The 22,406-nt window shown below is 41.5% G+C and overlaps 3 protein-coding genes across 4 annotated transcripts in view; 1 reads left to right on the top strand and 2 right to left on the bottom strand.

The window, feature by feature from the left end:
* Positions 1–2,063: 2,063 nt before the first annotated feature.
* On the bottom strand, positions 2,064–10,192 carry frk (fyn-related Src family tyrosine kinase). The gene is made up of 8 exons (XM_033990891.2): positions 9,712–10,192; positions 6,852–6,973; positions 6,024–6,187; positions 5,770–5,938; positions 5,003–5,161; positions 4,469–4,650; positions 3,181–3,346; positions 2,064–3,095 (listed from the first exon to the last, which is right to left on the bottom strand). The coding sequence occupies exons 1-8, from the start codon at positions 10,077–10,079 to the stop codon at positions 2,881–2,883; spliced, it is 1,545 nt and encodes a 514-aa protein (XP_033846782.1). The 5' UTR covers positions 10,080–10,192; the 3' UTR covers positions 2,064–2,880.
* A 651-nt stretch (positions 10,193–10,843) lies between these two features.
* The window catches only part of nt5dc1 (5'-nucleotidase domain containing 1), a 34,297-nt gene continuing 22,734 nt past the window's right edge, over positions 10,844–22,406 (top strand). The window contains exons 1-6 of the mRNA XM_033990930.2: positions 10,844–11,252; positions 12,539–12,630; positions 12,972–13,043; positions 13,294–13,403; positions 13,485–13,564; positions 13,870–13,951. Of these exons, the coding sequence (XP_033846821.1) occupies positions 11,160–11,252; positions 12,539–12,630; positions 12,972–13,043; positions 13,294–13,403; positions 13,485–13,564; positions 13,870–13,951 (529 nt within the window). The 5' untranslated portion in view covers positions 10,844–11,159. The remainder of the gene's footprint in view (positions 11,253–12,538; positions 12,631–12,971; positions 13,044–13,293; positions 13,404–13,484; positions 13,565–13,869; positions 13,952–22,406) is intronic.
* On the bottom strand, positions 14,149–18,083 carry col10a1b (collagen, type X, alpha 1b). Of its 2 annotated transcripts, none has more exons than XM_033990929.2 (3): positions 17,979–18,083; positions 17,656–17,807; positions 14,149–16,483 (listed from the first exon to the last, which is right to left on the bottom strand). In XM_033990929.2, the coding sequence occupies exons 2-3, from the start codon at positions 17,789–17,791 to the stop codon at positions 14,634–14,636; spliced, it is 1,986 nt and encodes a 661-aa protein (XP_033846820.1). In that variant the 5' UTR covers positions 17,792–17,807; positions 17,979–18,083; the 3' UTR covers positions 14,149–14,633. The 2 variants fall into 2 exon arrangements, with proteins under 2 accessions (XP_033846820.1, XP_055088216.1); XM_055232241.1 differs by having other exon boundaries at positions 14,156–16,480.

Raw genomic sequence — 22,406 nt, 5'->3', positions numbered from 1 at the left:
GAGTGAGACTGAATAGTGATTGTAAGTAGAGGTCTTGCCAAGGACAGTTTTAAAAATTAAGAGGAACCAAAGAAGAAGCGGGCCAGTTCATCAGTTCATGAGAGTGCACGTTGGTGGCAAAGCGAAAGGCTAAGTGGTAAAGTGTATCTAATTTTTTCCAAGATAAGAAGCAGTGTTGTCTTAACCAAGGTGTGTTTGGTGGCATGAGGCTTTATATCAGAAGAAGAATGATAATCTGGGTTTGACCTTTGCTTGTATATGTGGTGAATGACAGCAATCCAATCAGATTCCCAGATATTTGTAGAAGGTGACATACTCTAGAACTGAACCATCTGCGCAGGTGATAACAGAAGAACTGGTGGTGGGATTTCTCCGACTGAAGTGTTAAGGCGTATATACAGCTTATGAAATGCCTGTTCTACTGAGGTGAGACTGAGCTGAAGAGTGGATGCCGTACTGTCCCAGGAAGGTCCAACAGAATACAGGACGAGGACTAGGACCAGCCACCAGCTTTGGCTATTTCTTTGATGTAGATGGAGAAAAGGGTTAGTCTAAAAATGGAGCCTTGTAGCACACCTTTGGAGATGAAAAGTGATGTTGATGTGATGTTTTCCAGCTTCCACAGTCTGGACACAGGTAAATAGGTGATAGAAAATCTTCACAACATGCGGTGGACAAGCCAAAACTGGGGAGCCTTCTAAGAAAGATCCCAAGGAATTGAAGGCCTTGGCAAGGTCAGTAAAGGTGGCAAGACCTGCCTGTTGTCCACTGCTATAATAAAATCCTCCAGGACCTTCATTGCGGCTGTTATGCACCCATGTCCAGGCCGTAAACCAAACAGCAAATCAGATAGGAAGCAGTTTGAATCAAGGAAATTGTTAAAAAGCACCAATTGTTCTAGAAATTTAGCTAAGCACGGCAGCGTGGAAATGGGTCGATTTCAGTTTGGATCAGTGCCAGTGCTACGTTTAAAGAAAACCATTGCAGATTTCCAGTCAGAGTTCAGTGATGAGAGCCCTAAGGACATGTTGAATAACATAGAAACAGGGGCCGCAATAATATGGGCAGCGGCTTTCAGGAAAATGAGTTCAAGGCCATCAGATCCAGTCAATTTATTTGGATCTAGTTTTTTAAGTTCTGAGATGGTGGGAGGTATAAAGGAGATATTAGAACATCTGGATAGAGTAAGCTGATCTGCATCCGGAAACGCAAAAGCTGGAGTTGCATTAATAAAGTGTTAATAAGTAGTAACAATGCAATTAAAGCCCATAGAGATTGGCAGGTGAGGGGAGGCAGATTTATTTCCCATGATCTTGACATTAAAGGACAAACAGTGATACATCCATTTTAGATTCACTGTTGTCATTGCTTAATTCATTTTTTAATCTATTAAAATTGGAGGATGCTTGTTCAAGACCCTTGAGCCTGTTTTCATAAACTACTACTTCTGAAGCAGTGGTTCAAGTACAGCCCTCCTGAAAAAAACAAAATAAGAAACCTCCTAACTAAATACACACACGATAAATATTGAGCCCCGAAATAGAAATATATTGTTCTAGCTTTAATATATTGAACGATAAGTTGACATAGTATTTGTGACAGGCCAGTGATCATAACTATAGTGCAATTTAGACAACTGCCTAAATATCTCATCTTGTCATATGTATCTGTCGCTTGTGTCCAACCATGGAATCAAATAAACTGCACTAAAAGTCAAAGATTAATAGTATTGTATTTAGCCTGTGTTTTAGTGAACTGAGCAGTCCAACCTGTCACGCTCTTTAAGTAGACCTATGGTTAATTTCTCCTTTAACAGAGCCACACAGCTCCCTCTACTGGTAATACTGTGTAGTGTGTGCAAGTATTCCCTCACAAAAACATTGCCCAAATAAGATTACACAAGACAACTATACTTTAACAGCACAATTAAATTAAGTTTTAGCAACTAAATATCAGGTTCTCCAAGTCGACCCTTTAAGCCTGGGATCAGATAGGTCTTTCACACAGCAGTAAAAACATTGTACAGTAGGTCCTGCACAGTAAAAAGCTGGAAAACACAGAGCTGCGCTGACCATAAGATTATTTTAATTACTTAGGTGTTAAAATACACAATTATATAATTACAAATATATAAAAACACTGACATGGTTAAAATTTACAATTATTCGTAAAAAAAAAAAAAAAAAAAAAAAAAAAAAAAAAAAAAAAACACATTTTAATTTTTCATAAAAATAATTCATTACATTTTAGGCGTTTAAGTGTTTTCACAAAGAAGTAAAATATGTGGTCAGTTGAAGAGCTACTGAAGCAGGTAGTTCAACACTTTATTTTAAATAGAATCCAGCACTTCCTTCATTTAGTATAATGTTTAGTACATTCTCATGACCCACTGGCAAGCAGTGCTCTCAGGCAGAGCATTAAAGCACAGCATTAATGCTAGGCCTGGTATGTTAGCAGTGGAAAATATGAGCAGTATGTTAGGTGAAGAACCAGTTCATCCAGACCCTAGATTCCCTCTCAGCTCAGTGGTGTCTTCCCCTTAGGAGGCAGTCACAAGTGCAGTCTTTGCTAGGCCTCCTTTAAGTGCATTCCCAATGAAAAAAAATACATTGAATCAGTACTTGCCGAGTCAACAAAATCAGACTCACTATCCACCATCATTGCTGAGTTTTTGGTGTGCTTAAAGTATTGCATCATGGCTATGAAGTGCCATGTAGTGCGAAAACAAGTCTAACTTTATCTTAGTAATAGTATCACAGTAATAGTCGTGTCAAAGCAACAAAAGAAGCATCCTTCATTTGTGGACAACGATTAAACATCCAATCACATTTGTCTTTGAGATTGTGTTGATTTTTGTCATGTAAACTAGTATCAAAAGTTCTATGAGTGATAGCGGTTAGCATCATCATATGAGGTGGTATCCAAGTCAAAAAAGTCCTCGAGCTTCCACTGAAGGGTCTCAAAGGTGGGTCTGTCCTGAGGGTCCCTCTTCCAGCAGTCTGACATGATCCCGTAAAGGGGTTTGGGGCACTTTGCTGGAGGCGGCATCCTGTAGCCCTCCAGGATCTTCTGCACCACCTGGTAGTTTGTCATGGCTGAAAGAACAAAACCATGGACAGCAAAGGGGTTGAACTTTAAATAGAACCAATCAAATGCTCAAATGGTCAGTTAAGCCCTTACCTGGATAAGGCGTTTGGCCGAATGTCATGATCTCATAGAGCAGAATGCCAAAGGACCAGACATCTGATTTGATGCTGAATATACCATCTTGAATGGCCTCAGGAGCAGTCCACTTCACTGGGAACTTCCCGCCTTCTTTTGCTTCATACACATTTTCATTTTCTTTCTACAACAGGAAGGAAAAAAATACACTGAAGATTAAAAGGAGTTCTAAATTCAAAGATGCAAGACACTTCGAGCAGAGTATTTCCATGAGGGCATTTTCAGGAAGCATGTCGGTATATATACACAGGGTGCTCATCAAGTCTCTACAATTAAAAAATTTAATTACAAAAGGCAATTGATAAGGTACATTCATTATATTTGTTCGTTTGTACTCAGTGGTTATAAAAGTTTTTAATCACATTGCATGTATGGTGTGGGATTAAGTGCAATTGAATTATTGGTCCATTTTTCTTGCATGAGAGATCAGCAACTGCAAATGTCTACCTTGACCTTTTGACTGAAGCAATATGGTGCCCCACCACCTTGGGGTCTGCATGTTCATGAGTTCTTCAAACAAACATTTCCAGACCGTTGGATTGGAAGGGATGGGCCAATTCCGTGGTCACCACATTCACCAGATATCACATCTCTGGAATTCTTTCTATAGAGCTATGTTAAAGATATTGTGTATCGAGAGATACGGAACATTACAGAACTAAAGCAAAAGATAACATGCGATTGCAAGCATTGATGAGACTACGCTACAGTGAACACGGCAAGAAATTGTGTCCCATCTTGTGTTTCGTGCATCTAATGGTGCCCATATAGAGGTGTGTTAAATGAGTTACAAAACTATGGAAACCACCGAGTACAGTAGAACAAGTCTTGCAGATGTTGATTAAGAAATCTTATCAGTTTCTTTTGTAATACATTTTTTAAATCGTAAATAGACTTTATGAACACCTTGTATATATTATTCTGCTTCAATAGGTTTTGAGTGCAGTAAACATCAGTCTGCTTACAACAACCTCTCCATGGTAAATGCTTTCAGCAAGGAGATACTGAAAATCATAGTTAAAATAACTTAAACGGAGTTGAACGCACAAAAGCAATCCAGAGTATTTGTGTCATGTACATTTAAAGTTTATTTATTTTTATTTTTTTACTTCTATACACTCCACGCAGTATCAAACACTTAGTTCAACTCCATTGAAAGAGGGCCAGTGCAAATACAATGTGCAGTATAAAGGGTTGTCTACGTTGGACTACAAAATAACAGTGGTGTGCCTGGAGTTGAACTCACCATGAAGACCCTGGCGAGGCCAAAGTCTGCCACCTTGCAAATGTTGTTCTCTCCCACCAGCACGTTGCGGGCAGCCAAGTCTCTGTGGATATAGTTCTGCTGCTCCAGATACGCCATCCCTGATGCCACCTGAGCTGCCATCTCAATCTGGTCCGACAGGCCCAGGTCGTTACCCTTGTCCACTATACACAGCAAAGCCCACTCCATTATTAGTCATTCATCTGGTCTGTTGGTAACTTCAATACGTTTATTGTTTGGACTAAGGATATCGGGTTACTCAATCTTAGAGTATTTTAAAAATCAACATTTGATTTGATTAGCTCAGCATCATGTCACACAATCACATGATGGAATTTTAAATTCCATAACCACTGTTATGATTCCGTCTCATTTTGTTGCTTCCCGTTAGCAGCACTTTATAAAAGGCACATAAGTGAATGAGCAACTACTAAACCTCAAAGTTCAGCATCTCAGATTGTAAATGTGGCATAATCTAGATTAGAAAACGAGTGGAGAATGGAAGAGTGTCCTTACTCTGCAGGTACTCCAACAGGCTGCCGTGCCTCATGAGCTCGGTGATGATGTAGATAGGTTCCTCCATTGTGCACACAGCGTATAGCTGTATCAGTTTGGCATGTCGCAGCCTCTTCATGAACTGAGCCTCTCTCAGGAAGTCTCCAGGGTCCATGGAGCCTGTCAGCAGACACAGGATAACACCACTGTGTACACAATAATAAAGCTGACAAAGTGCACAGAATGTAATCAGGAGTTCAGCTTCACAGAGTGCATGTCGACATGTAAAATCTATAAACCCATCTCAAACACTTAAAATGTTTGTTACCCTGAGATTAATAAGTGTATTAATTCCACCAAATTGCACCATTAACAATACTAGTCAAAAGTCAAAATGTACAGTCCTCAGCAGTGCCAGAGGGAGAAAGTTATTGGACAAGTAAAAGACTGCAACATACTCATCCAATTAAAAGCATACAAGCTTTCATGCCAAATGCAAACATGATGTTTGTACCAGAGCTTCTGACATAAATTATAACCCTCATAAATCCAATGTAATTCTCAACAGCAGCCTGTATACGAGTCTTGATTTTGGGGATATGTTGTGCATGATGATTTCTAGTTACCGGTAGTTGAATCACTGTAAAATTTCTCACTATATAATCTCCCAAATGTGCATTTCTTTGAGTGTGTTCTAATACAATACAGTTCCGTTTTATTTTTGTGTTTTTAAACGATTTTGAAAAATCTAAACTAATGAGAAACCAGTAGTGCCACGGCAAGTTTACCGGGTTTAAGGGTCTTGACAGCCACGGCGGTTGTGTCATTCCACAAGCCCTCGTACACCTCTCCAAACTGTCCCGCTCCCAGCTTCTTCCCCAGCTTTATAGACTTGCGATCGATCTCCCATGTGTCCACTGTGTTGTAGGACAAGCCATATGTCGTAGGAGCCTCCAGCTGAAGACACCACCACAACAGTTTAATTGAATATAATGTCATACATTTGATTTTACATTTAATACTGATTTTGTTCAATGCAGACCTTTTTGCATGGCTCTCCCAGGCGAACACACAGGCCGTCAGCCTGCACAGTGTACCACTCCACCAGCTCCTTCAGGGTTTCAAAGGATTTGGTCCTGGAGACAAAATACTGACCATTCTCTAGTTTTTTCAGTTTGTAGTGCTTCACACGTCCATGGTCCAGCACTACAAAGGACACAATACATGAGGCATTAGGACAATATGGACCAGACATCAACCACTACTTCACTGGAAACCAGCATTCAGATAAAGGCTTGAAGATTATTTGCAGTTCATCTTTCAATAAACCACTGAAATAAAAAAATTTGGGTGGCCATCATCCTGCATAAAACGATGCCTTTGAAGTCAAAACAAGTCAACATGGTTGAAGGCTCAAATCAATACAGAGGAAACTGTTTTTATGTATATTTACACTGACTTAAACTGAAGATAAACTTAACTTAGGAATATTAAAAGATACAATTATGAATAATATGGAAACAACAAGTGAGACCAAAGATCAGCTGGTGTTGATAAGTGGCCTTTATGAGTACTATAGGCCACTTATCAAACAGTCAGACTGACGTATTGGAACAATATTCTTCACAATGTTAAAAGGGCAAGGGAATCTTCTTGTATTGTATTTGATTTAGAAATTAACCTGCACTCATTCCTGGAATTTTGTAGATCACCAACACAAGACAAACGTGGAATGGTAGAATAATAACCAAACAATTTGAAATGAAATACATCTCTTTTGATCATGTTTTACACAAACTTTAACTAAATAAAAGGACTAAATAGGGGCCCCACAGGTGCCAGGGGTCAAATGAGGCTGCAGAAGACTTACCTGAGAGGGACAGCTCTCCTTTCTGACTCTCACAGTTGCGGATGAGGAATGCTCCGTGACTGTTGCCTTCAGCCAGAAGCATCTTCTCTGCATCTAGCCTCTTGGTGTCCGGAAAGTACCAGCTGCAAAGCAGAACCAGAGCTATTTAACATAATTAACTTTCAAGATTAAAAATAACAATGTACAGGGTCTGTACAAGGTATATAATTCAACAATTTTATGAGGGAAAATGCATTTAGACCAAGGAGCTCACCACTGATGCAAAGTCCTGAGAGTATGATAAATACATTTTGCACCAAAGATTCTTACAGTACAATATTTTGCATAGTTTCTAATTATCTATATACAAGGCTATTGATTCATATCACATTGTTCAATCAAATCCAAACAAACCAAATAAAACTTTAGTCGTGAGCCTCTGACAAAAAGATTGTCTGCTTGCCTAACAAACAAAAGCACAAAAGTCTAGATTTAGCATTATATACGCCAGCATATGCGCTTCTGTTGTGTGAGCACCAGAATCTTTCATTATGTTTACAAGTTTTTGTTTTTTTTATTGTAGTAATTTATAATCCATTTCCTTTCAAGATACCTCCTACAGCTAAATTGCACTTAAATTTCAAGTACAGGCCTACTGTATGCTTCTAAAATGACCTAAAGTGACCTGGCAAGTTCCCAAGTGGATAAATACACAGTAATTCAAGTGCTAAGTAAAGACTGGGCTTTTCCCTTCAAATAAGTTAACAGAATCAGTCTATTCACTATTATTATCACAATTATTTTTATAATAAAGTATTATTTATTATAATTTATTAGCATTATTTTTTTTATTATAAATTATATTATTAATATGCATGTATCATTTTATTTTGTATTATTAAAATAATAATAATTATGATTGTCATTATTTTCATCATCATTATTATTAATGTAAGACATCTCCCTCACAGATACAATCCTCAATGCAGTTTGCCTTTACCCACAGAAAAGAGCAGAGTAATTTTTGCCTGAGCTCCTGATAGTTGTTCCATGATTAGATTGTCTCCTCCGCCTCAGGTGCAAAAATAGGTCACATATACAGTTTCCCAAAAGTGATGGAAGCTGCTGCTGGGACAAAGTCCTGGTTGGGTTTCTTGGCAGGTAAAAGCACCGAGAGGAAATGTGGGTGATGATGTGAGCCACTTTTACATTACAATCAGGAAACTACTAGAACTTGGACAACACCAAGAGCTGATCTGAGGTATTTATAAGACACAGGAAAAGCTGTAGCATGACAAGAACAGGATAAACAAGTATCCTTCAGCGTGTCACATGACTCAACCTGAATAGTGACGTAAAGCTTGTTCAATTCATTGTAACACAAAGTGTACGACTAAAATGGAAAGAACAACAGTTTTTGTAGAGTGTATTTATGGAATAAAGAAAAACATACTAGGTCTATAGAAGACTTCTATATAACAATGACACTCAACAAAGATGCTAATTTAATGTAAGAAATATATATATATATTTGCTATATAAACATTTTCCACTTTAAAAGCCAAAGACTAAAACTGTCCTGCTCTCTGTTACGTTCAATGGATGTAGGCCAGATTACCTGTCAAACCAGTTGAAACACTTTTGGCACAGCATGTCATGAATCATGATTCAGACAGATGTTATTGACCAGGTCAAAGGTCGGGGCTCTACTGTTATATGTGGTGTCTATTTACCAATTCATATAAAATAGCTAAAGGAAATTAAAAGCAATACAAGACTTTATGCTGATAATTTCCAACAGAACTGCCCAAAGGCAGGCAGGGACATCAAATGGGCAGATTGAAAGCAAATTATGATAAAAAGTTGATGTTCTGATTAACCTATTTCTTATCCTTTTTATAGTGAGTTAACATAGAATATGAGTTTTTATGAGATGTTGGATTAGTTTTAGAGTATACAAAGTGGCCACACACCTACCAAAACCTTCTTAGTATATTTGGGTTATGTGCACCTCTTCCACTACAGATTTGAGGATCATTAAGATTACATATTTTAGGGAAAATGTCGGACAAGTTCAGAAAGTTATTAATACAATTATACAATAATTACTATATTATAATACAGTAGGCCTATATTACAATATTCTTCCTGCCTTCTTAAACACTTGACTGTTTACTATTGTAGTAATGTGACCTGAAACTATGGCACTACAATAACAAGATGATTATTTCCCCCTACGCGGAAGGATTTCTCGTGTGCTTTCCAGTCAAAGAGCTGCATTCAGCAATCAGGCCTCGAGTTTGTCAGATTTTAACAAGTGCTATCTCACCACACACATTTAAGTCATTCTGTATGGGAATTATTAACTTACAAAGCATTTCCTGGTTTGAGGCAATTATTAACCAAGCTCATATTGGCCTATCATAACAGTGCCAACTGAGGGATGATCATTATCCTTAGTCAGCTTAGATGAAGACACATTACTGCATCTGGTATCACCTGGGGAGTGGTTGTCAAGCCAGTGTTGTCTAGTTATCTTCCAAACTGATAGACCCCATAGAAGTAAAGAGTTAAAGGTTTTTGGTTTAATAAAATAAATAAATAAAAATAAACATCTGACCTGCAGAAAACTATACACTGTATCATTAGTTGTAGTAGCCAAGACAGGTTATCCCAGCAAAATATGCATAGAAGAAAATAGATTGGATAGAAGTCATTAGGCCCACAGCTCGATTCCATTAGGCCTAAATGTCTTATACCCAAATAAGCACTTCTATGCCCAGTTAGTTTAAAGTTCTCTTACAAGGGACTATATGTGTGCACTTTAAACGCAGGTAAGTGTTTGTGGAAGACACAGTTCCTGGGCACACAGAATACTCACGGTTCTGCGTCGATGCTCTCCACAGGGGCCACGTAATTGGCAGGAATGTAACCCGTCCTATTGATCGAGATTCCGGTGAGAGCTTTGGCGAACCACCATTCTCCTGCGTCTTTGCTGAGCGCTTCAAGTTTATCCCCGGTGTTAAAGCTCAGGTCATCCGCCGTCCGGGCCGAGTAGTCGTAAAGGGCCAAGTAGTGGTTCCGTGAAGGCGCCGGGGCGAGCCGGTTGAACGGCTTCGGTTCGTCGGTATGGCCATTAGTGAAAAAAGTAGTATCCTTGTTGGATCCACCCGTCTTGGGCTGTTCAGGTTTTCTAAAACACGACACAATGCGATCCCAGCATGCGGATAACCTTTTCTGGATCTCCATGGTAACAATCAATCAGACCGGATCATTATGAGAAAATCTGAGTCTGTTCTGCACAGTCACGGTGTGCATTCACCTGTAAGCCCGCTTCATGTGCTCTGTGTCCAAGGTATCACTGCCTGTGGCAGGTCAGGTGTAGTCTAATCACCTGGGCCAATCAGCTGCACCTGCGAGGAATGAGGAACCGAACCACCGTGTGCGACTTTGTGGACAACAGCGCCACCTGGCGAACACTCCGTCACATTACAATACTGCTATAATGGGCTAATCGTTAAACTACGGGCTTATTGTTGCTATGCATAAATTGACAACGTCTAAGGTTAATTCGTGTTTGCCTAATGTTCTAGGCTCATAGCCACAGGCCTAAAACAAACTTGGCAGGCTATAGCCTAGAAAGAAATAAAGTAAAACAGTTAGAACGTTTCAGTGTTTTCAGTGCTCTCCCTTTTACTTTTGCCGTGTGAACCCAACCCCATGCTTAATGCAGACATAAACATAGGGTTGTTAAATTGTCACAACTAAACTGCAACCATAGACAGTCTATTATTATTTGTATTTGTTTTACCAGAAAACTCTATCTATTACAAAATTTTAACCTACTTCTAATCCAAACCTAAAATGATTGCTCTGTGCCCCCGTGCTGTACACTGGACTGTAACCTGTCCTGGGCTCTCAGGTCTAACTTTCACATCAAGTTGTGTTTTTTTTGTTTTGTTTTTTTTTCCCTGTGGTTTCATATCAAGTTGCGCTCAAATGCCATGTGCTCACTTACATCACACATTACGGTCTCACACCCGGAAGCACGGTGGCCCCGCGCGCTTCTCTGCCGCGCTCTTCTGTGGCGCGCGCTGACATACCGCACATGCGTTTTGCTGGTGCGTCCGTCGTATGGGGCTTTCGTTTCTGTTTAACACGCGCAAACCTGCACTAATCCATCAACCTCGCAACCCCCAGCCCCAGAGAGAGTGAGCGTCGGCCGGACAGCACAGGCTCTGACCGCAGCGCTCCGTCAGCTGTGACATTGACAGCGCGGTGGTGAGGTGGTGGGTGCATGTCCGTTATTAGACAGCCTCGTCTGCTATCATGGGCGACTATTTCTGCCTCTCCGACTGCGACGTGATCGGATTCGACTTGGACCACACGTTGTGCCGGTATCATCTGAAGGAGACGTCCAGGGTAAGTGGGATGTGCAGGGGGCGTGTGCGCGCGTGTGTGTATGTGTGTGTGGACACTACACCAGCGGATCCTCACATCTGGAAGGCGGCAGCATCACTACGAGCAGCCGGGGTCTTCTTGAGCACTGTGGTCCGTGTCCGGCAGCGCGCAGTGACAGATGATATTGTCTATAGCCAATAGATGCTGCTGGGGTGTCAGTTCGTGATTCACAGGACTGCCTCAAAGGCCCTATACTTCCCCGTGTCAGTGGCGTAGTGCACAGTGTTCAGGGGGATAGGCTATGGTAACGCTGGCTGGGTTTTGTGATTGTAACACACAGCCTCTAGGTATTGATTTACGCATGAATCACGCGCTGTTTGCTCTCTATTTAAATGTAATAGCTGATTGAGAGCGCCATCCCTTTGAGCAGCAGCTTCCCCTGTGCAGGATTTGTGTGAGGTGTGTCAAATTTATGCAAATCAAAGTCTTGCACGAACGGCTTTGCACCAGAACTATTGTAATATTCTCTACTACAGGTAATGTCCCTATATTTTTATTGCATTTGTATAAGTACTAATTTTGGAGATGCATAAAACGGGTTCATTCTCTTGCATTTGTAACTATTGTAGTGGTGGTGTGGCAGCCTGTCAGGTTCAGTGGGGAGAGCAGTGCCTAGTATGCTGACCAGGAATTGAACTTGAGATCTTTTTTTGTGATTGTGGGAATGTTATTCTGAGTTTTAATTGTTTGTGTAATTTTCCAGTTGTTGTTGTTGTGCAAAGCGAAGATAATATGTATGTGTGTGGCAAGTCCGTCATAATGGGTTGCACCCAGTGTTGTGGAAATAATTCAAATAGCCCAAGAGTGAAACACAGGCAAGAGGGTTGGATTGGAGAAATAAAAGACCTAGAGACATGAACGCAGAACACACTGTGGTAGTATTATCCATCCATGTCTGGCCATGCTTCTATTATAGGCAGAATATTATAACCTCTGAGGACAGAGATAAAGCTGTTCTCAAAGAAATGTAAACAAGGACAAAAGTGGAATTGTTCTTATTATTGCCTGAAAATACCTCACTACCCGAGCCCAAAATTCCTCCTGATGTAGAGAATGCTATTGTTATTATTATTGTTATTTACTTTTGATCTTACCACCTCCATGTTTGGAGTAAAGGAACAATGCACTGCATAGCATCTTTGAGTGTCCAAAAAAGTACTATATAAATGAAATGCATTATTGTTCATATTTATGTTTTAAATTCAAATTAAATACATCTGCTTCTGCTGGGTTTTTTTTTCCGGTAGTTGATCTACGAGAGCTTTGCCCGGTTTCTGGTGGAACACAAAGGCTATGATAAGGAACTTCTGGAGCTCACTCCTGCCACCTGGGACTTCTGGTCTGTACACTGTCCATATAAATCACAATTGTAATACTAGCAAAACAGAAACCTGCAATCCAAGTTATAGCAAGAAATGTCAGAAAAGAAATGTCACTATAAAGTATGCAGTGATCTATTGAAGACTTCCTTAAACAGCCTGAATTTACGACATTCAAAAAGTTTATGTTTTAATTGTACTCTTCATAATTTTAAGTTTAAGTTTTAATTTTTCTTTTAACTTCATTGAACTTAATGTTAAATGTTATATTTAAATATTATGGTGCCACTCTTCTTGACACAGCAGTATGATACAGGTGCTGCAGTTTGTCTGTGGTATTGAGGATGTGATGTCTACTCAGTTTCAAAGGCCTTGTGGTGGATCTGGAAGATGGAAACCTTGTGAAATTGTCTGAAGATGGAACAGTTCTAAGGTATGCCTAGTAATTGGTTGTTGTTTTTTATAGTAAATAGAGTAAATGCAGTAAATCAGTAATTTCTTCAAGATGGCTTTACTGAGTCATTGTAGTTCCTTCTGCTCCTTATCCTACTACTGCCACATAACAAAACATAAGCTTAGAAACTAATCAATATATTGGAATGGTCCACAGATTTTCTTATTATTCTATACCAACTCCCCTTCTGTACATTACAATAAATAACCTTGTTCTTTGATGGACCTAGAGTGACACGTGGGACCAAAGACCTGAGCACAGAGGAGATGCTCCGGCACTATGGCCCCTCGCGGGAGTGGAAGCACTTTCAGAGCCTCAACACGTCCTTCACCAGATCTGGTATGGTCCACCAACACTGTACCTACTAACTCCTCTGTTCCCTTCTGTCCTCTGAATGCAAAAACCTTTTTTTTGTCACAGCTAAATATTATTTCTACGACAACTACTTTGACCTGCCTGGAGCTCTTCTTTGTGGGAGAGTTTTTGACATGTTTCAGAAGGTATTAGTGTTATTTATGGGTGTCTATGTATTAAAAGTTACATGCACAGCTATTTCCCAAAATATTCAACAGAGCCAAATGAAACATGCATTACCCCATTTTATCAGTTTGAGGATTAAAGATTATTATGACATTTGCGAGGTCAATACATAGAATTATTGATATGGAACACAGTTATCCCTATAGCATTTCAGTTTTGTACAAAAAATACAGAAAGTGCCATGTGCACAGTGCTGTGCATGTAAACATGGTCTACTAATGTTCCTTTTGTCAGATTGTCTTTAAAAAATTGTTTTTGTAAGCAGCAAGGGAAAGAGGTGAACTCTGACTTTTGGAAAGACATGATAGCTGCCATCGACCACAACTACAACACCTCTGCTTTTAAAGGTATGGCTCATTTTGTTCCTGTCACGATTTTGCGCATTTTGAGTAGTGCCTCTTCACACAAGATGTTATTTCTTGAGCTGTTGTGAGAAAGCAAAGAGTTTCACTGTTGAACAGTTTAGATTCTTTTATAATTGTCTTTGGAATTAAAATGTCCCAACATAGAATCGCACAAAACATGACTTCTTTTTTTTTCAACTCGATCTTTATTGTGTCTTAGGTCTTTTTAGAGGCACTCATTCAACAGGGCAAAATCTAAAATGCATTTTGAATTTTCTCACAGTGGTTGCACAAATGATTTGGGTTGTGAACAGTTTTATATTACATTTCGATTTTCAAACAACAGACATAACAAACAAAAAAACACATAGAAAAGAGGCTGTAAATTTTACAGGCAATTGTAGAGCACCATCTTAATATCCATTAAGTCTTATTCCTTTCTTCTAAGGACCAGCTTGTAAACTGTGACAGGGGTCATTTTATCTGTACATTATAGAACTCTTTTTCATACATTTCAAAACTATCTCGTGGCTTTAAAGTTGCATTAAGAGAAATTTAGGCAAATCGGTGAAAATTACAACCGTTTCTGAGCTCATCAGTTTAGTGGAGTTTGTAAACTGTATGTCTACTCTCTCTGCAGTTCAATTTGATCAAATATTTGAGGTGTGTTGAGGAATTTGTGAAATCACGTAGACGCAATCAAGAAGCCAGAGAAAACACAGTGAACGTTATCAGCGGCAAAGATGCCATTGCTTTCCTCATCAGGGACCTGGATGTAGACGCGGTCTCCAGGCTGCAGCATGAGCACAGCGCTGCCTGACATCTGGTCCAGGAAGCCTTTGTTGTACTCATCATAGCTGAACACCTGGGGCTCATCATTCTTGTAGAGGGCCACCAGTGCGTTGGCTCCATTCACATGCATGTGATAGCTGAAGTAGTACAGGCCAGCCACCTGGCAGGTGAAGACCCCACTGTGCTCATCGTAGTGCTGCTCCCCATTGTACAGCACCTGGTTGAACTGGATGGGGACCTGGGCTGCGGGATAGGCGTGGGTGAGTACTGCGCTGAAAGCAGACATGGGGGCCTTCATCATCTCGTGGGGCATGACCACCTCATGGGATTTGATGGGCATGGCTTTCTCATGGTGGTAAATGATCTCTCCTGGGGGTCCGGGAGGGCCAGGGGGACCAACAGGTCCTGGGAGACCGTCTTGACCTCTGGCTCCGGGAATTCCTGGTGGACCATGAGGACCAGCAATACCTTTGGCTGTCATACCAGCAGGACCGGGAGGTCCAGGTTGTCCAGGGTGACCTTTAAGTCCGGCAGGACCGGCTGGTCCACTTGGACCAACTGGGCCCATATGCCCTTGCCTTCCAGGCTCACCAGGTTTCCCAGGAGACCCTGGGGCACCTGTGTGTCCTTTAAGTCCAGGAGCACCATTAGATCCTGGCTGTCCTGGGGCACCAGTATGACCCTGTGCACCTTTAGGACCTTGAGCACCATTGTGACCTGGGGTTCCAGGAGGACCTACAGCACCAGGGACACCGGGCTTCCCTGTGAATCCCTGAGCTCCTTGTTCACCCTTGGCACCTCTAGGACCAGGGGCTCCAACCATTCCAATGTCACCTTTGGGTCCTTGTGGGCCTCCTTCACCTTGGAATCCTCTGGCACCTTGTGGGCCAGCTGGGCCAATTGGACCTGGAGCACCTGGGTGACCAGTGAAACCAGTGGGGCCAGGCTCTCCTTTTTGTCCTGTGGTTCCGGGGGTACCAGGGGCTCCTCTGCTGCCGGGGGTTCCAGGCTCTCCAGTTTTGCCAACACCTGGCATTCCAGGGGAACCTGGCTGCCCAGCCGGACCCTGTGGACCTTTAGCGCCCATTGGTCCAGGCATACCAGGGGTGCCATCCTGACCTGGTTTACCTGGTGATCCTGCGCCTGGTGCTCCGGTGTGACCTTTGGCTCCTGGCATACCCATTGGCCCTGGGGCTCCATCCCTTCCAGGTGCACCACTCTTACCGGGTTCACCTGGATATCCAGGGGCACCAGATTTTCCTACTCCTGGTTTGCCAGGCATTCCAGCTGGGCCCATGGGCCCAACTGGGCCGGATGGTCCCTGAACACCAGGAACTCCGATACCTCTCTCTCCTTTGGGACCAGGAAGGCCAGGGATACCAGGGTGTCCTTTCAGACCAGGCTCTCCTCTTGGTCCCATAGATCCTGGAATACCAGAAGGACCAGGTTTGCCAACAGATGTGAGTCCAGCAGGTCCAGGTGTTCCAGGTGCTCCAGGTGCTCCGCGGGGGCCCATTGCTCCAGTGGCTCCAGGGGCGCCTTTTTCACCAGGGTAGCCAGTTGCTCCGGGTTGGCCAGGGGCACCGGGGCTGCCAGGTTTACCAGCTTGGGTGTATCCGGGAGGGCCGGAAGGGCCAGGGGGGCCTTGAGGTCCAGGAAGTCCAACACCATTCTTACCAGGGGGTCCTGGCGGGCCCATAGGGCCTGGCTCTCCTGGTGGACCTTGAGCTCCTGGTTGACCTGCTGGAAAACATGCACATTAATATACTATCACTTTTACAGCAGTTATATTTCACAAAATTTATGCTGTTATTATTTATGCATGTTATTTGTGTTATCTCTAATGAGCCATTGTTCCGATTAACTGTATGTGACTAAATGTGGAGATAGTGGGGTTCACTGTTTTCTCTTTGAACTGTATTTTATTCAATGGATTATCTAAATCTATGGATATGCATCAGTGTGACAGTATAAATGATGGCACAGTTGTGACAAATGCAAAGCCTGGATGAAAGTTGTCCTCAGATTTATTGCCTATGAGGCGTATACCGATGTCTCAGGGCTGTCATTGTGCAACCACATGGGGCTGAACTCAAACCTCATCAAAAGTCAGTACGGCAGACTGTGGTGCTCTGGCAGACTCTCTCACCACAGTGACAGAGAGGAGGCGCCTGCTCACCACTCCCAACCACGTGCACACTGTTTACACTGAGCTTCACCTGTGCTCCACTTCTGCTGTCACATACAGCAATTTTGAGTTTTCTTAAACTTGACCTTTTATCAGACATATTCCTGTTCACTGTTGCACTTTGTGACCTCTTAAAATGTAGCTTTATTTTCTCTCACAGGAGGGCTTAAGCACAAACAAGGAGCAGTTACAGGGTGTGTCTATGATGTGGTTTCATCTCTTGGGCAGTTCTGTCAAATCCAAGCTTTTACAGCGTTTATGTGGAGACAAGCACTCAAACCACATTACACAATTTAAGCAAAGAAAGAAAGATCAAATGTGCATGCTACAAACTGAGTGGTGGTAATAGCCAAGCACTGCCTGTCATCTGGACACATGGGAAAGGGGCAGTTTCCCTCAGCCCTTGTTTTAGTGCTAGCCGTTTATTTACATTCACATCACAGCAATTCAACCAGAGCTGGGACAGTGAGCAGGTAGCAGGGTCCATGCATGTGCAGTTTAATAGTAGTAATGATGGAAAATGCTTTGTAATGATAATAATTCTCAAAGCACCTGTGTTATGAGTGATGCTTTTTGCAGTGTTTTACAATATTATTTGATTTTTTTTTTTTTCTTTAAGCTGTTTCTCTGCAGTATTTTTTGTCACCTAATATGACAACTTCCTGCTTGTGACATTTTAAAATATGTATGTAAAAAAATGGGCTGAAAAAGGGCTTAAGGGACTTACCTTCACTCTTCACGGGGGCATGGCTCTTCACAGGGTATGGAGCCTTGGCCACCTTGGGGACATGGTAATAGCGGTCTGGGGTGGCCACTGCCACAGCCAGGAGGACCAGAAGAAAGCTTGCTACCCTCAGGTCCATTTTTGTGAAGCTAAACCTGCAGAAAAAACATCATAAATAAGTAAATGAATAATAGTAAATAAAAGCATTATATGGAGGCTGCATTTACGCAGGTCCTTGTCCTTGAGACCAGTCCTCCCTAAGATGCTTCAGTGATGCAGAGTGGCAGAGTACAGCAGGTGTCTAACAGTGCAAAAGTTAGTCTTACCGTTGGTTTAGGCTTCAGAGAACAGCGGGTTGGGCTGGAGGCTGCTGTCCGGGCACGGCTCTTATATCCTTAAAGTGTGAGGCCTCAGCTGCTCTTCCCAGGGCATTGGGCTCCGGCTTTTTATACAGCACCAGTCCCCAGCACGGAGCTGCATGCTGCACGTAGAGGGCCCTCCCAGTCTGATGTCATCTTTAATGATGGGGCCCATGTCCTCAAGAGGCCTGACTGCAGAGTGACAGTCCTGCTCCTGCCCTAAGAGTATACCATACCTTACCTTTTGTTATTTTTGTCTTTATTTAAGATAAGACCATCTTCATTTAACCAAAATAAAGCCTTATTCCAATGAATGAGAATATTTGCATTTTATTTTTGTAGAGAAAATATCCTATTGCAGTGAACAATTTGCCTTTGATGCCCTTAAACTTGATCAACCCCATGCCCCTGTCAAAAAGTGATTTATTCCAAATCTTTTGGACCTCAAACTCAAATTCTAAAGTGCAGGTTGTAACTAATGACAGGTGGGTCGAGTGGAGATAATTGGTAGCCCCTTTGTCAAGCACTCATAACCAGAAAAAAAAACTGTTACCAAGCATGGCTCCAGAGGAAGATATGCACATTGGCAAACTAATCTTTAGAAAAGACAGCAGCACATTGGGGTCCGCATTTGTTTAAAATATAAAATTCATATACCACTCACAACTGTACAACTGTCAAACATTCTCCCCAAAATGGCAGCATTTGAATGGCACATTGTAATTATGTTTATCTACACAGACACAAATGTGTACCTACATGCACTTATATTTTCTGTAAACATTTGTGCATGTTGATTTTTAAAATTATGTTTGTGAAAAAAAAACAAAACCTCACAATAATTGAGGACCTTTTTCAGGATGTTTTCTCTCTTTTTGGAAAGACTGTCAGACCTTATTTTTGCTCTACTTTGGCACTTGTGGCAAAATACATTCACCAGGTTTGCTATTTTCATCCAGGTTTTGATGACCATGGAAACAGTTTGATCTATAATTTTGGCCTTAGCACACATACAGCAAGCGTTGTTTCTGTTGGTAAACTTTAAATTATCCAGTCAAACAGAGTTCCTGTTCAGAGAGATGTCCCACTCTGTTGCAGATGCTGGCTTTGAGGCATCGGCTGTGAGAGTTGTTGGACTGTGGGTTAATTAAGCAGTGGTTTTGTAAGAAAATGCAGTGCTACTGTTACACACTAGGGGGCAGGAGTGAGGTACACCCCGAACTGTGTTTGCTGTGTCGATGCATGAAAATGCCATATAGCCATGTTATAGATGACATCTTTCTTGGTACAATAATCCCTCAGTGTTCATTGGAGGGTAACTTGGGACCTTCCTGCTGATGGTGAAATTGGACTTTGTACATGCAAACACCTCGCTGGTTAAACTGAGCAAATAAACACAAAATCACCACAAACAGAAAAAGAAAACAATCCTAACAACCTTTGGGCAGTATTACAGTGGACTGTAATAGTCCTGTTGAAGGGAAACTTGAAGAGTGTGTGATGGGTTGGAAACTGAACATCATGTGTATAGCAGATTCACTCATTTCAGGCCACATAATTAGTAAATTTGAATGCACTGTATTAAACATCACTACTCCTAGCTTATGCTTGCAGACTACATATTATTCTAGCTAGTTCAGCTCTGGGAGCACCAGTTTTGATGTATGCTTTTTTGTTTCTTTAGTATTTTTGTTACAAAAATGTTTTGCCATTTCTGCAGTCATACCTCTAACAAAAGTGTAAAATTTATATGTTCTTATTATAATGTTTACATTTGTGGATGGTTGTTTGGACTAGAGATAGTACTTTGTGCACAGAATGCCAGATTGAGCTGTGCCACAAAGTGACGTTGGGTGTATAAAGGGCCGCAGTGGTCAGTGCAGTGTGTTATTTGGAAAAGCCCGGACTTCCTCAGGCCTGGCTGTGTTTGGCCTGATGCAGATGAGTGCTTCAGAGGGCACACATGCTGCTGCCTCCTAAGTGTGTGTGTTAAGGACTGATGCTCCATCAGCAGACACTGTGAGAGGTGAGCTGCATTTGGTATTGAGCTGAAAGTGCTGTGTTGATTCGTAAACATATATTAGAGGTGTTCAGTTCCCCCTCTCTCTGCTGGGCTGGGTGTCTCTGGAAGGGTCCGCTCTAAGCATTGTTTTGGGCCCCACATTATTAGGACGCCCCAGACATGAGTCAGTGCCCTGTGGCTTTAATTAACTACCGGGAGGAAGCCAGCTCTGTTTTCCACATCACATTTGGTGCCTTTTCAAATTGTCTGACAGTGATTTTTCCTTTTTTTCTTTTTTAAAAGAGATCCTCATTTAATATTTCAATACAAATTTTCCCAGTAGCTTGTTGTTTGTAAATCACTATGACAAGAATTTTTGTGACCCATGTGAGTGTGTCTGATCCATGTGAGTGTTTGTTTGTGATCCATGTGAGTGTGTGTGTTTGTGATCCATGTTAGTGTGTGTTATCATTGAAATGTTGCTCTTGGTGCGACAACTATGTGAGAAGTAGTTGACAAAAGTAATTACATGTTTTTGTGCCTGAAGCAGGAAAGCAAGGCTAAACATAGTGTCCTGAAGCAGGGAAATGACACTGGCGTAGACTGAGTATTTTAATAAACCAAATTCGCCACTAAGAGCCATTTGGAGCTTTATGAATGGACCTCCTTGATGCAATTATAGGGTGCCTTTGGAAAAGGTTAGAAGCTTGACCAACCTGAGAAACGAAAACAACCCAAGTCCACTGCAGCCATCTTGCCTTTGTTGACAGGTTCATCTTGTTCCTACAGAATTGTGGTGCATTGCATAATATTTTATGAGATAGTTTTGTTTACGTTGTCACAAAACAAGGTCATGTTTATCTCAGGTGCCTTCTACTTAGAGGTCTGAGGAGGTATACTGTTGAAACTTGATTCAAAAGTAAATGTGGTCAGTAATTCTACTCACTGATTAAGATATTCTTCTGAGTTGTTTGATGTTATAAATATAGAGAGAGCAGATTACTTGCTTATGAAATCAAATTTAACTCTCATTTTCAGATTTATTTTGGTGCAGCAAGTGCCTTGTTAGATCTTATTACCCCAATCAAAGCAGAGTAAGTGGCATAATGGGCCTATTTTCATGATGTACAATAATGCTGTTTATTCTGGGTGTAGTTTGAGCGCTGCCTGTACCTGCCGCTCAGTGAGGGTGTGCCGCCAGGCCGGACCCAGGACCATTCTATCTGGAAGCTTGTGCTTCTTTCTGTCATGACAGAATTTACAGTGTAAATTCAATATTACATCCAATGCAGATATTGCACTTAAATGTTTTAGTTTGATCCAAACTGTACAGAAAATATGGTATAATATTGTGTACTATTGTATGATTGTGTTAGTGCCATTGCATAGTGCACATGAAATATGACACAGTTGAGACAGTTGCCAGCGCAGCAGAGAAACAACAGACTTTCATCTCGGTGAATTACTCACTTTTTCAAACAGTCTCTTCTATAAAAAGCCCCACCACAGCAGTGACTGGAGGTTAACACAATGTATGCACCGTGCGGGTGTAGCCCAGAACATTGTGACTACGCAGACAGGCGGCTAGGAGCCAAACCAGAGTCGGAGGCTGTTACTCCATAGCTCTCCACTACACAAATATAGATTATTCTTATTACTATTATTATTATTATGATTATTATTATTATTATTATGTAAGTAGTTGGTTTGTTTTATGGCTCAAGTTCATGAAATAAGTCATCAGGCTTTAGCTCCTTCTGCTGCCCAGAAATCTGATCATTATCTGATTTCTAGAGTTACCAGATTGAACTGTCATGTAACATTTGATGTGAGTAAACAGATTTTTTTCTTATTGTTCACACCTATGCAGATTAAGACAAGAAAACTAATGCAAACGAGGGTAAGCTAATGGGGCAAAGACAGAAATTAATGAAGATGAAATTCACTCTACTTTGTCTTCTGAATCCAACACTTGCTCTAAAAATCCATTGATTAACTGACACATTACCAGCTGTTTTTGATGATCAGATTCTCTTGGGGATATAAACATACACCTACAGTCAGATCTAATTATTGGGTTATCTGATTGTTCTAGTTAATTTATTTTTACTGGCCCAGTGTTTGGGCAAATTATAACTATTCACCAGCACAGACATGCTCCTCCTTAGTTAAAGTCGGAGGCCAGGGCACGAGAGTCCAGTATTGCAAACCAAGAGGAGCCCTGGAGGCAGTCATTGGTTTTGGTGTGACTTTATTTCGAGGGGCGGTGAGGAGTTATCACTGAACCATTCTTAGTGATATGGACGTCTGAAGTTGCTTATTCTGTCAGACCCACCAAACGTGCTCAAGTCACGAATAGCACTTATCTCATGAGTGGGACGAATGTCTTTGGT

Source organism: Periophthalmus magnuspinnatus, chromosome 24 (genome assembly GCF_009829125.3).
Source record: "Periophthalmus magnuspinnatus isolate fPerMag1 chromosome 24, fPerMag1.2.pri, whole genome shotgun sequence".
Lineage (NCBI taxonomy): Eukaryota > Metazoa > Chordata > Actinopteri > Gobiiformes > Gobiidae > Periophthalmus > Periophthalmus magnuspinnatus.
Note: the sequence above shows the minus strand (reverse complement) of the source record. Positions and strands in the feature narration are given on the sequence as shown.